General features: G+C 42.3%; 1 protein-coding gene across 1 annotated transcript; it reads left to right on the forward strand.

Annotated features, from left to right (window-relative positions):
• Positions 1-3,694: 3,694 nt before the first annotated feature.
• On the forward strand, positions 3,695-11,489 carry LOC136833273 (probable methyltransferase-like protein 24). The gene is made up of 7 exons (XM_067095199.1): positions 3,695-3,924; positions 5,581-5,639; positions 6,986-7,089; positions 7,726-7,869; positions 8,048-8,170; positions 8,924-9,092; positions 9,656-11,489. The coding sequence occupies exons 1-7, from the start codon at positions 3,857-3,859 to the stop codon at positions 9,784-9,786; spliced, it is 798 nt and encodes a 265-aa protein (XP_066951300.1). The 5' UTR covers positions 3,695-3,856; the 3' UTR covers positions 9,787-11,489.
• Positions 11,490-14,360: the final 2,871 nt, after the last annotated feature.

The following is a 14,360-nucleotide window of genomic DNA, read 5'->3' on the forward strand; positions in this document are numbered from 1 at the left end:
TTGTAAGAGATAGACTCGTTACCTTGAAGTGTTTCCTGCAAAGGAATGATGTCACAGTCATTAAGAGAAGTTCGCAACTGTAACAAAGCAAGTTTAGTGTTATTTCCAAAAAGACTCCACTTCCATCAGTTTCATATTGTCAGTTATGGGGGTTGGGAGTGTGGTACGATCCGGAGTCAGCGAAAGTGTCAATAACACCTGTGCTCGTGGAGGCATGCTGGCAGACTGGGCGCCCTCGAAGAATGTGAGCTTTGTACTTTCTTGTTCTTTTCCATGTTAGTTACGGTCCACCCCGTTCTTTGTAACGTCCCTTCGGCTCCTAGCTGCAACCTCTTTCATTCTTTTTACTGTACCTACGTTCATATTCTCTGTTCCATCTTACTGTCCACTCTCTCCTAACAATTGATCCATAATGCAACTGCAAGTTGACACGCCTGGTGGAAGGATGCCACCTCTCGTATATCAGGATGACTACCACCAAACTCTCTAAGCGTCTCTTTCAAGAGGGGGCCTTTTCCGTTTTCTGTAAAAGAAAACTATCATGGAGATGGCTATTTGTCTGTCCGTCCGCACTTTTTTCTGTCTGCCCTCAGATCTTAAAAACTACTGAGGCTAGAGGGCTGCAAATTGGTACATTGATCATCCACCCTCCAATTATCAAACATACCAAATTGCAGCCCTCTAGCTTCAGTAGTTTTTATTTTATTTCAGGTTAAAGTTAGTCATGGTCGTACGTCTGGGACTGTATAGGTGCCAAGAACACAGGCCTCCACCGGCCCGTGGCTGAAAGTTTCATGACGTTTCATGGGTCGCGGCCGAGAGTTGTGAATAAAAGCGCAATGAAGGACCTGAAGTAAAAAAATATATATATATATATATATATATATATATATATATATATATATATATATATATATATATTTACGGACAGACTGCACTAGAGACCAGAGCAAGAGCCCGTGCCATCTGTGATTCTGTAGGAGAAACTGCGTCATTGGAGCTAAGTTTTTATTTGAGCCTTCCCAATTTTCCTTACATTTATTCTCCTCTTCTACGTTGATACTGAACAGTAGTTGCCCAATGTTCGTTCTTCGGTAGACAGAAATATATGGAACAGCCTAGCCTCCCTGCTTACATTTTTATTCACATATTTATTATTTTGCTGATTTAGTTTTTTTTTTCTAATAACTGATCGCCTCTTTCCGCATTACCCATTGCCTTCTGTTATGGCCTCGCAGGTCCCAGCGCTTGGCCTTTGGCCAAAATTCTATCTTCTATGCATTACATTCTGTTACTTCTTTCGGATAAACGCCATATTCTTTGGAAGCCTGAATTTCAAGTCAGTGGCCCCCTTTGGCGGGCTTGTTCAATACGAATAGGGCTCATCCTCCGAATAATAATAATAATAATAATAATAATAAAACAGGTTTTTATTCACTGGATCTGGGAAGGAAGTGAAACTCGGCGGGACAAACCCGCAGAAAACGGGAAATAAACAGTGCGGTGGCGCATCCCGGTTTTGCGGTCCCTAATCCCCCCGTCTCGACGACAAGCAGCGTCCCGCGCCGAGACAACCTTCCCGCATCGAGCGTCTTCCACGAGGACTGAATATTCTTCGAGGAAACGCGACGAAAACTGCTGATTTCGTTAGCTGCTTCTCCCCGCCATCATTTCTCCGGTTCCAAGACCCTGCCTTCGTATCGATCAACAAACGGCTCCTTTCTCTCTTTGAACCTTGAGCTGAGAATCCTTACGGACGGAGCCAACAGAGGTATATTAACCCAAGAGGATTCCAAATGGAATTAAGCCTGCAGAGAGAGAGAGAGAGAGAGAGAGAGAGAGAGAGGACCGAGTTTTAAAAGCTGAGGTGATTAGACTTATTTTACGTGACTAAGAATCAATTGGTTACTTAGCAACGGGATACACCTATTGTGAGCATTACAACAAAAATCCACCAGAAATAAATTCCTCTAACTATTCAGTAGACGTCAGCAGTCGGCATCAGCACGAAGAGTCAGGAATGACATTTGATCCGAGGTAAAAGAGCTGAGATATCTGAGGAGATCAAGATACATTATTCAGTAGACGTCAGCAGCGGCATCAGCAGCGTCAGGAATGACATTTGATCCTAGCTCAGATATCTGGGAGATCAAGAGAATACGCACATTAACCAGTACCTAGTACACTTGTGGAGCCTGGTGACTACAGTAGGTAAACTCTTCCATATTTTAGCAGTAGTCAAGATGGAACACCTGCTGAATCCTCAGGCTAATTAAGCCGCCGTCACTCACCACTACAGGTATTATTAAGCCGCATATGCTTTTCGGTCTCGAAACCTTGGAAAAAAAAAAAAACAGTTTTGGGCTGAAAGAAAAAAAGGACAGGTGTGTTGAACCTACCGCCGGGTTGATTTAGCTGGGAATGAAACTGTTGCTGCCTTGTTTCTCATCTTCAACGTTTGTTGCTTCCGTTGCGTCCAGATGACAGCCGTGGCGGGGATCAAACTCTATAGCTCAATAATCTGTATATTACACAGACACACACACACACACACACATATATATATATGTGTATATAATATATTAATTTTAAAAAGTTAAAGTCCTCCTGGGCCTCTGTCGGGTCATAGGGCAGGCACTGATCTCCTGTTTCTTAGGCCGGCAGCCAGTCGGGGACGGGTCCCAATGCCTATGACATGTGGACAGTGTGTCGCTAGGCCCACTGTTTAACTCCCCAGCCCGAGGGCTGGTACCTATTTTCCTACTGAACCTCTCGGGTTTTTTTCGGACTGCTAGGTTGACTGACGGGCTGCCAGATTTTTGCAGTGGCGCAATCTAAGCCATCAATGAATGGCGGGATTTGAACCCCGACCCTCTCGACTGGTAGTCGAGAATTATACCACTGCGCCACCATATATTATACATATATATTTATATAAATATGAATATATGTGGAGAGTCACACTTTTTCTTTACTCCTTCCTACTTTCGTTTCACAATTGCACCATCAGGGAATTCTATTAAAAATGACTAAATTAATAGAAAAGACGGAACAACTAAAATTGAATTATGTTGACAAAGAAATCAGGAGGATGAGAAACAATCGAGTTTTCTGTACAGCCGCTACAGCGTATAATCAAGGCCACCGAAAATAGATGGCGGTCTCGGTATAATGCTGTATGAGCAGGGGCCCATGAAACTTTAACCACGGCCCCGTAGTGGCTTGTCCTATATCGTTGCCAGACGCACAATTATGGCTGAATTTAACCTTAAATAGAATCAAAACTACTGAGGCTACAGGGCTGCAATTTGGTATGTTTGGTGATTGGAAGGTGCGTGATCAATGTACCAACTTGCAGCCCTCTAGCCTCCTCAGTAGTTTTTAAGATCTGAGGGTGGACAGAAAAAGTCCGGACGGACAGACAAAGCCGGCACAATAGCTTTCTTTTCAGAAAACTAAAAATGGCTGTGCAATGTTCCAGAATTTCGGAAAGGAATTTAAAAGATCTCCTGAGAGCTTACGTCATTGCTGTCGGCGTGGCACCAGGCGGGACGTAGCGGTTGTGTATAACAGTTAAAATTAGTGTCCGCTGTTAATGTACGTGTCACGAAAACCGGTGCCAACCGGCCGGGGCGAGAACGCGCCCAGATCCCGCCCATCATCTTTTGTCTAAGCACAGGTGTGTTTCCGATCTAGGGTTGGGTGCGGTGGGGAGGGCTGAACTGACGCGCCACTACCGGGAGAGATCGCCTCGGCGTCGCACCTTAGCTAGCCCACTCGAGCCTCCCGAGTTCCCACAGGGTTTCGAAGAGGAGAAGAAGAAGACGAGGAAGAATCGCCAAGCCATCTCGATAAGATGATTGTCATGACTGGGAGGCAGTTTTTCGTGGGCGCCGTTGCACTCGTCGTGATCCTAGGACTCTGGTACGCCGACGGACGAATGACAACTCCTTCGTATCCCCAGAGTTCCTCTTCCTCCTCTCGACGACCTGATCTGACCTGACAGCTCCGTATTCTCGTGGACAATAGACAGACGACGTCGTTGACAGCAAAAAGGACTTTAAAAAACTTTATATACAGAGTTTGCGTTGGTGTGACTCGAACAAAGTTACTTTGCGGGGATCGATCCCAGACGGGACAGTGCGATTTAGGCGAAGTACCTGTGAATCCCCGATTGTCTTTCTGTCAACCAGAGCGGTGAATCAGGTACCTGGTAATTAATTAGCCGACTATAATAGGTTCTGGTTAGGGTGGGGTGAAAGTACCTTTGATAAAAGTATTCATATATACAGTGTTTATATATATTTTATATATATATATATATATATATATATATATATATATTTATATATATATATATATATATATTATATATATATATATATATATATATATATATATATATATATATATATATATATATATATATATACATATATTATATATATATATATATATATATATATATACATTTATATATATATATATATATATATATATATATATATATATATATATATATATACATATTTATATATATGTGTATATATATATATATATATATATATATGTATATACATATATATATTATATTGTTTATATTTATATATATTTTTATATATGTATGTATATGTACAGTATATATATATATATATATATATATATATATATATATATATATATATATATATATATATATATATATATATATATATGTATGTATGTGTACAAATCAGTTCATTAAAACTGTCAGATACCTCGCTGGTCATAAACAATACTACTTTGGTACTGGTGCCTAAGAACAGGTCAATCAGTAGTATTTGTTACATTCTGGACGTTGCTGTTCTATGAAGCTCACTGTTATAAACGGATACCTGGGAGGTACGGATGTAATGTACATCGAGGTAGAGAAGCAATAGCAAGGGTTGTGAATCCCTTGGTAGGAAAAAAATACCCCTATTTGGCAGGCAAGTGCCTTCTATTGAGGCCAGCGGAAGGGAAAATAATAGTTTAGAATTTGTTGCAGAAACTCTAGGTATTTTGTTATTCGGTGAGGCAAAGGTGAAAGGGAAGGGTGTGCCAGAATTGTGAAAATGTGTCAGTAAATGTAAATAAGACTAGTTAGTCTGATAAGCGGGAAGCGAGGAATCTGGCTTGGACCTGTGGAGAGAATTTGTGGACAGGAAGAGGGGATAAGTTCCAATTGAATACATGATAGGTATTCAGAGAGAAAGGGATCATGACTTTGAGAGACAGGTCCTGAAGGAAACTAGCAAAACTAGGGGTTGATGAGTTGTTGGTGAGCCTTCTGTATTCATGGGAAAGGCTGATGCTGCGGATGCTTTCTGAGAAAATGAGGGGTAGCGTAGCGTCTTTCGGGTCCTTATCATTCAAACGGGAACGTGTTCACCTGAATTATATGCCAAGTCCTTTCATACTTCACAATCAGTGAACCAGTCTTTTTTAAAATCACGTCGACGTTGTCAGGAGAAGCAGTTCATTTACGCATTATTTATCTGTGAATGATCACTGTTAGGTTTATTTTTTTTCCAAAATTAATTTGAGATTTCGTCCCAACAGGAGCCGTCCTCAGGTGATAAGGGAGCTAACGCAAGCCAGCGGGGCCGTGTTCATAAAAGGTAAGTAAGAGCTGTTTTCTGTTCCTTTAAAGAAAATGAATCGATTAGGGAAGAAGAGAAGAGACAGCCCCCAAAACTATCCATAATACCAGTTTTATACTTGGGTGAAGACGTCTCTTGGTTTCAGCAAAAAATGTACTAAAGCTCTTGCAAAGAAAGGTGTTTTCCCAATGAAGTGAGTTCAGTTCCTCGGAATTACTTTGTCGAAAGAATAGAAGAGGAAAATTGCATGATAACTGAGACAGATTGGAGAATTTGTAGTTGAAGAAGAACGACCAATTTTATAAGTAGCAGATGTAGCTTTTTCAGTTTTGTGATTTCGCCGAGACAAGTGAGATTTGGTTAAAACATTTGAAGAGACAAAAAAAAAAAATCAGCATTGAAAGATGGAAATGATTTTTGTCCGGCAACCATTCAGATTAAACTAGATGATGATGATTTCTTCTTTGAATTATCAACATGGAAATGAATAATGCTGATCAAGTGAGGACTGTAGATGGTTCATCCACTGTGGCAGAAGTCAAGGGAGAACCAGGCCTCGGGAGGTCGGACAGAGAGACAGGGTGCTGCTGACTCCGTAGGGGGGTGTTGGTGTTAATGCCGCCAGTGCACCTCGCGTGGTGCACTGTAGGCATTACTTAAGCGTCTTTGCAGCATCCCTTCGACCCCTAGCTGAAATCCCTTTCATTCCTTTTACTCTACCTCCGCTTATATTCTCTTTCTTCCATCTGACTTTCCACCCTCCTGGCGATTATTTCGTAGTGCAACTGCGAAGTTTTCCTCCTGTTATACCTTTCAAATCTTCTTACTGTCAATTTCCCTTGCAGCGCTGAATGACCTCAGTAGGTCCCAGCGCTTGGTCTTTAGCCTAAATTCTATATTTTATTCTATTCTAATAAGGTGCTGATTGAAGGACACTAATGTTTTTTCCTGTCATTAAGCAGAGGCGCTTAAAACTGTATGAAAGATTCATTTTGAGATTTGATAAAACAAGTCGAAGTCCTCAGTTGGCGCTAAGCCTTTTTCGCTGCAAACTGCTGCTCGAACGAAGTCTCTGTAGCTATTAATTTTAGTTTAATCCATGCCTGTGTAACTGGTAATATTAGCTTAAAGACATATATAACTTTGTAGGTTCTAATTCCAAGCTGAAGTCTTGTTCATTGCTGGTTTAGCTTCAAAACAACATTTATCAAGGTGCAAATTCCGTTCTGAGATATTAAGGAGGTGCAAATTCTGTTCCGAGATATTCAGGAGGAGTTTATCACGAAAACATCACTTTATGAAAATGACTGAGACAGTATGTGGTCCGTTTTTGTCTTATCCCATTATTTACGCCTTTCTTTCAGAGGTACAGCGCGTGGAGGTTAAACTTTGCGCCATTCCCTCAACGCCGGACTACAAAAAATTTCGGGAAGTTGAAAACACGAAGCTGTTGCCTTGTAAGAACTTTGTAAGTCACTGGGAAGTTATCTGTTTCTCGTCTTCCTTATCAAATTGTTAATTTATTGATTAGATGTATTTGCTCACACTGCATATTCCACATTCACTGTTTGATATTCCATGTCATAGCATCGATTAAACAAAAAAGTCTTAAGTCTCTTTTTGAAAGACTTCAAATCCTCAATCTACCTCAGCTCAAGAGTAAGCTTGTTATGTAATCTAGGAACTGAGTATTTATTAAAGGCTCTGGGGCCACAGACTGAGGAAAAACGCGGCTCTACCAACTTGAAACCAGGTGGATTTATTGGTCGTATCAAGGCAGAGAGAGACAAGTCTACTCAAATGGGCTGGGCCGCCTCCTACCTGGGGTAACTATGTAGGCGATGACGTATCTCAGAGGTACCTGCTCAGTACGGCAATTCACCTGCTGACGGGGATATGGGGGGAAGTGAGCAGACCTTGTCTCTCTTGTCCTTGGGTCGTATAGGCTAATCTGTAATAGGTCCCTCAAATATCGAGACATCACTCACAGCTCCAATCATTCCCCCCCCCCCCAAACCAAATGGCTTTTGAATGAAGCTTTTTATGTCGTCAAGATTCTTCTTCTTCCAACTGTCAGACTTTTCTTCTTTTTCCGACTCCGCAGTCGTATTTCGGGGTGGGCGACGGCAGCAAGGGTGTGTGCCTAGACCCGGAATACAAACTACAGCCGGGACGATGCAACGTCCTGTCCTTCGGTATCAATAATGACTGGACGTTCGACGACCAGTTCGGGAAATTTGGCTGCCAGGTGAGAGAGAGAGAGAGAGAGACCCCCCATGGGATTGGAAGTGTGAGGTCAACAGATGTTTAGTCCGTACTTAATGTAAAATGTAATCTCGTTCTCAACTTATTGTTTGAAAGCGAGGGAGTCTGTGGGATGTATTTATCTCATTGCGAGTTTGTTTGTATTTTTTTTTGTTTGACAGGTGCACTCGTTCGATCCCACCATCGGCAAGCAGGACCACCAGCATGCCCCCAACGTCACCTTCTATAACCTGGGTATTAGCAGCAAGAAAGACACGGTGGAGATAGCAGGGAAAATGTGTGAGGTAAGAAGAAGGGGAGTTCATGATGCACTGTAGGTGTTACTGGAGGTTCTCCGCAGCGTCTCTTCCACGGCCCCTAGCTGAAACCCCTCTCGTTCCTTCTACTATGCTTCCTTTCATAATTCTCTTTCTTTCATCTTACTTTCCAACCCTTACTAATAATTTTTCAGCGCCGAATGGCCCCATCGTAGGTCCCAGCTCTTGGCCTTTGGCCTAAATTTGATTTTTCCGTTCCAGTGGAAGGTCGAGCATGTTTGTGAGGAGAGATTCATAACAGTGGAATGTCTCGAGAGTCATCTACTCCGAGGTGCTAGTACTAAACGCCATATGGTTAATGTAAAGTAGACGGCCACACGAAGATATCGTTTATTAATATGATAACCTATCGATTAAAAATATAGAATTGGGTGTACATAATACTTAGATCCCCGAGGAGGCTAGTACTAAACACAGTGTCCCAAGGAGCTTCCGCCATGTTTAGTACTAGCACCTCGGAGTAGGTGACGCTTGATCCCCGAGAGGCTAGTACTAAACATGGCGTCCCAAGGAGCTTCCGCCATGTTTAGTACTAGCACCTCGGAGTAGGTGACGCTTGATCCCCGAGGGGCTAGTACCAAACACGGCGTCCCAAGGAGCTTCCGCCATGTTTAGGACTAGCACCTCGGAATAGGTGACGCCTAGATAACGAGCCAGAGTATCCCCACAATTTCTTTACAATGCCCTAACGTTGCTGGCGTTTCTTGTGCCCCTTGAAAGGTGGATACGTACACACACATCCTGGAGAGACTGGGTCTGAAGGACTCGGTCATCGACTACCTCAAGATGGACGTCGAGTACGCAGAGTACGAATTCTTCAAGGAGGTCTTCAGCAGGTCGCCCGACCTCCTGTTGAACATCAGGCAGATCGGCATGGAGACCCACCATGGTAATGTTAATGGTGCCCTTGTTGCTACTGCTGCCGTTGTTTCTTGGTGCTGTTTCTTGGTTTAGCACCAACATGGGCTTCTTCTTCTTCTCTTGTTTCTTTGATGAACAGCTGGACGGCCAAATAGGCCACTCCAGATCAGCTGGGGAATAATAATAATAATTATATATTCTTGGGAAGCTTGAATTTCAAGTCAGTGGCCCTTTTGATGGGCTTGTTCCATATGAACAGGGTTCATCTTCTGTATAATAATAATAATAATAATAATAATAATAATAATAATAATAATAATAATAATAACAATAATCAGCTCGCCAAAGTCTTCAAAATATGGAAATACAAGGATAGGTCAGGACAGGTAACCTCTGTGTCACAAATGTCACTACCCAGTTATTAAGGCATAATATCTGGTAAATATACATGTGTCTTGTAGGTCATAAAGATAATCTCAGGTCACAAATGTTCTTTCCCGGTTATTAAGACAAAAGAATTGTCTCTCTGTCTTTTTTTTTTTATTCAGGTCGCGAAAGCGAACTATCTGACCAAAGAAAATTCTCTTCTAGGTCGTCCGGGTGACTTGGAATTCCTCTGGAAGTACTACCACCTTCTCGGCTGCGTAGGTTTCAAAACCGTAGACTGCCGGCAGTACACCAACCGTGCGGAAATTTTGTGGGCGCGTCCTGGGCCCCAGTAAAATCCACTGAGGAACTCTGCAAAGGGGCAGGGAGCGTGTGCTGAGTGTTTTGTAGAAGTCCCGCACTAAGATCTGTTTTACAAGACCAGTGAGCTAGGTGAAGACAAGTTTCCCTAGGCCAGTAACCTAGATGGAGGCAAGGCTTTCTCAGACCAGTAAGCTAATTGGAAACAAGTTTTCCTAGACCAATGAGCTAAGTGAAAACAGGTTTTCCTAGACCAATGAGCTAAGTGAAAAAAGTTTTCCTAGACCAATGAGCGAAGTGAAAACAGGTTTTCCTAGACCAATGAGCTATGTGAAAATAAGTTTTCCAAGACCAATGAGCTGAGTGAAAAGAGTTTTCCTAGACCAATGAGCTAAGTGAAAGTAAGTTTTCCTAGACCATTGAGCTAAGTAAAAAAATTTTTCCTAGACCAGTAAGCTAATTGAAAACAAGTTTTCCTAGACCAAAGAGCTAAGTGAAAACAAGTTTTCCTAGACCAATGAGGTAAGTGAAAACAAGTTTTCCTAGACCAAAGAGCTAAGTGAAAACAAGTTTTCGTGGGCCAGTGAGCTAAGTGAAAACAAGTTATCCTAGATCAATGAGCTAAGTGAAAACAAGTTTTCCTAGACCAGTGAGCCAAGTGAAAACAAATTTTCCTAGACCACTGCGCTTAGTGAGAAAAAGTTTTCCTAGACCAGTAAGCTAAGTGAAAACAAGTTATCCTAGGCCAATGAGCTAAGTGAAAACAAGTTATCCTAGATCAATGAGCTAAGTGAAAACAAGTTTTCCTAGACCAGTGAGCCAAGTGAAAACAAATTTTCCTAGACCAATGAGCTAAGTGAAAACAAGTTTTCCTATCCCAATGAGCTAAGTGAAAACAAGTTTTTTCTAGACCAGTGAACTAAGAGAAAACAAGTTTTCCTAGACCAATGAGCTAAGTGAAAACAAGTTTTCCTATCCCAATGAGCTAAGTGAAAACAAGTTTTCCTAGACCAATGAGCTAAGTGAAAACAAGTTTTCCTAGACCAGTGAGCTAAGAGAAAACAAGTTTTCCTAGACCAATGAGCTAAGTGAAAACAAGTTTTCCTAGATCAGTGGGCTAAGTGAAAACAAGTTTTCCTAGACCAGTGAGCTAAGAGAAAACAAGTTTTCCTATCCCAATGAGCTAAGTGAAAACAAGTTTTCCTAGACCAATGAGCTAAGTGAAAACAAGTTTTCCTAGATCAGTGGGCTAAGTGGAAACGAGTTTTCCTAGGCCAGTGAGCTTAGTGGAGATAATTGTTCCTAGAGCATCGAGCTAACTGGTGGTTTTGTAAAATCTCTCTCGTTTTGTGACATCCTCTCAGACTCATGAAGTGAATTGAATTCCTTTTCTTAGTTTTAAGGTGATAGGTGTGCTTGATTTATTGATGAAAAAATTAAAATAAAAAGTTTTTAGCAACAGATGGGTTATTGTTCTTAGAGTTATATTTTTTACTATGTCAGTTTTTCTTCATTGTTGTCGACAAACCAGTCTTGAAAAATTTTGCTCGAGGAGTTAAGGCAATGGAAGCCATTTTCTATCATTCGGTTTCTGTAATATATTTGATGGGATACGCTTTATGAAAATGGATCATGCCTTCTCTAACTGCCATTGTTAAGATGTAATTTATAATTTATACTATTTACATTTTTTTGTAATGTTTGGAAAATAAAAGATGTATTTCGTTTTGTTCCTGTTGTTAGTGAGTTTTAATGTCATGGATTTCCAATTATTATTATTATTATGAGCTTACATCAAGATCCCTGTCCAGAATCATGTCAAGATTAGCGAACCCACTTGCAGCTGGGTTCGCTATTCTTTACAAGAAGATTATTGGGTTCGTTATTCTTTACATGGGAATAATCGGGCTCGCTGTTCTAGACATGAACACTTCGGTACCAGACACTTGATCCCCCAGGGGCTATTACTAAACAAGGCGAAATACATTTGACCCCCCAGGGGCTAGTACTAAACACGGCGAAACAGTGTAGATGAATCACTGTTTCGCCGTGTTTAGTACTAGCCCTCATGTGGAATTGGAGTTCGGACCGGAAAGGGTTGGCCATTCCTTACAGGGGGATCATTGGGTTCGCAGTTCTTGACCTGGAAATGTTGTTGGGTTCGCTAATCTTGACACGACCCCTGTCAAAATAAAATGTTCGAGGATACTGAAAAGTACAGCTAAAACCCAACTAAGTCTACCATTAAAACGAACGGCTTGAAGTCAACAATAACGATCAGACAGGCTAAAATTTTCCAGGGCTGCCTGTTTTTAGTCCCTCTCTGCCAAAAAAGGTTAACAAAGTGGGGGAAAAAATCACTTTGTGCCATCAGGGTGGGCCGTATTAACGCTGTCGATTTCCGTGGTCAGATGAGGGCTGTTTTGTCCGGTTCCAGTGTTAGGTCACACGGCAGCAAGTATCAGGTTGAGAGGGTCAAGACATGCGAGAATGTGGAACACAACAAAGGACCCCAAAGAAGGTTCCCACAGGAGTCAAACGAAGCAGGGGCTAGTCTGAGGTTTGTACTGTACTAGGCCTATGCCAAAGCACGAGAGAATTCTGTACTCGTTTCAGGCGCAACGAGCTACAGTAGGCCTATGCCAAAAGCACGAGAGAATTCTGTACTCGTTTCAGCACAACGAGCTACAGTAATTATGCCAAAGCAGAGAGAATTCTGTACTGTTTCAAGCATAACAAGCTACAGTAGGCCTATGCCAAAGCACGAGAGAATTCTGTACTCGTTTGCGCAACGAGCTACAGTAGGCCTATGCCAAAAGCACGAGAGAATTCTATACCGTTTCAAAGCGGAGCTACAAGGGCCTATGCCAAAAGCACGAGAGAATCCTGTACTCGCTTTCAAGAGCGCAACGAGCTACAAGGAGGCCTATGCCAAAAGCACGAGAGAATTCCACTCGTTTCAGCGCAACGAGCACAGCAGGCCTATGCCAAAAGCACGAGAGAATCCACTCGTTTCTGCCACAACGAGCTGCCTATGCCAAAAGCACGAGAGAATTCTATACTTGTTTTGTAGGCCTATGCCAAAAGCACGAGAGAATCCCTGTTACAGCAGGCCTATGCCAAAAGCACGAGAATTCTATACTTGTTTCAAGCGCAATGAGTGTACAGGTGCCACACGAGAATCCTGTAGTTTCAAGTATCAGGAGAATTCTATACTTGGCGCAACGAGCTACAGAGGCCTATGCCAAAAGCACGAGAATCCTGTACTCGTTTCAAGCACAACGAGCTACAACAAAGGATTCTATACCAAGCTACAGTAGGCCTATGCCAAAAGCAGAGAATTCTATACTTGTTTCAACGAGCTACAGTAGCCTATGCCAAAAGCACGAGAGAATCCTGTACTAGTTTCAAGCACAACGAGCTACAGTAGGCCTATACTTGTTTCAAGCGCAACGAGCCACAGTAGCCCTATGCCAAAAGCACGAGAGAATTCTATACTTGTTTCAAAAGCGCAACGAGCTACAGTAGGCCTATGCCAAAAGCACGAGAGAGAATCCTGTACTCGTTTCAAGCACAACGAGCTACAGTAGGCCTATGAGAGAATTCTATACTTGTTTTTCAGCCAAAAGCGAGAATTCAACTTGTTTCAAGCGCAACGAGCTACAGTAGGCCTATGCAAAAGCACGAGAGAATCCTTCTGTTTCAAGCACAACGAGCTACAGTAGGTTGCCAAAAGCACGAGAGAATTCTATACTTGTTTCAAGCGCAACGAGCTACAGTAGGCCTATGCGAGAGAATTCTATACTTGTTTGCCAAAGCAGTAGGCCTATGCCAAAAGCACGAGAGAATCCTGTACTGTTTCAAGCGCAACGAGCTACAGTAGGCCTATGCCAAAAGCACGAGAGAATTCTATACTTGTTTCAAGCGCAACGAGCTACAGTAGGCCTATGCCAAAAGCACGAGAGAATCCTGTACTCGTTTCAAGCACAACGAGCTACAGTAGGCCTATGCCAAAAGCACGAGAGAATTCTATACTTGTTTACGCAACGAGTTTCAAAAGCACGAGAGAATTCTATACTTGTTTCAAAGCGCAACGAGCTACAGTAGGCCTATGCCAAAAAGCAGAGAGAATTCTATACTTGTTTCAAGCCAACGAGCTACAGTAGGCCTATGCCAAAAGCACGCAGAGAATTTATACTTGTTTCAAGCGCAACGAGCCACAGTAGGCCTATGCCAAAAGCACTACCTGTTTCAAGCACAACGAGCACAGAGGCCTATGCCAAAAGCACGAGAGAATCCTGTACTCGTTTCAAGCACAACGAGCTACAGTAGGCCTATGCCAAAAGCACGAGAGAATTCTATACTCGTTTCAAGCGCAACGAGCTACAGTAGGCCTATGCCAAAAGCACGAGAGAATCCTGTACTCGTTTCAAGCACAACGAGCTACAGTAGGCCTATGCCAAAGCACGAGAGAGAATTCTGTACTCGTTTCAAGCGCAACGAGCCACAGTAGGCCTATGCCAAAAGCACGAGAGAATTCTATACTCGTTTCAAGCGCAACGAGCTACAGTAGGCCTATGCCAAAAGCACGAGAGAATCCTGTACTCGT

This window comes from Macrobrachium rosenbergii, chromosome 51 (assembly GCF_040412425.1).
Source record: "Macrobrachium rosenbergii isolate ZJJX-2024 chromosome 51, ASM4041242v1, whole genome shotgun sequence".
Classification (NCBI taxonomy): Eukaryota; Metazoa; Arthropoda; class Malacostraca; order Decapoda; family Palaemonidae; genus Macrobrachium; species Macrobrachium rosenbergii.

Bases quoted from the DNA above. Each gene is read 5' to 3' on its own strand.
- LOC136833273 (XM_067095199.1), top strand. From the start codon at position 3,857: ATGATTGTCATGACTGGGAGGCAGTTTTTCGTGGGCGCCGTTGCACTC. The intron at 3,925-5,580 runs GTACGCCGACGG...TCGTCCCAACAG, and splicing joins GTCGTGATCCTAGGACTCTG to GAGCCGTCCTCAGGTGATAA. The intron at 8,171-8,923 runs GTAAGAAGAAGG...GCCCCTTGAAAG, and splicing joins TAGCAGGGAAAATGTGTGAG to GTGGATACGTACACACACAT.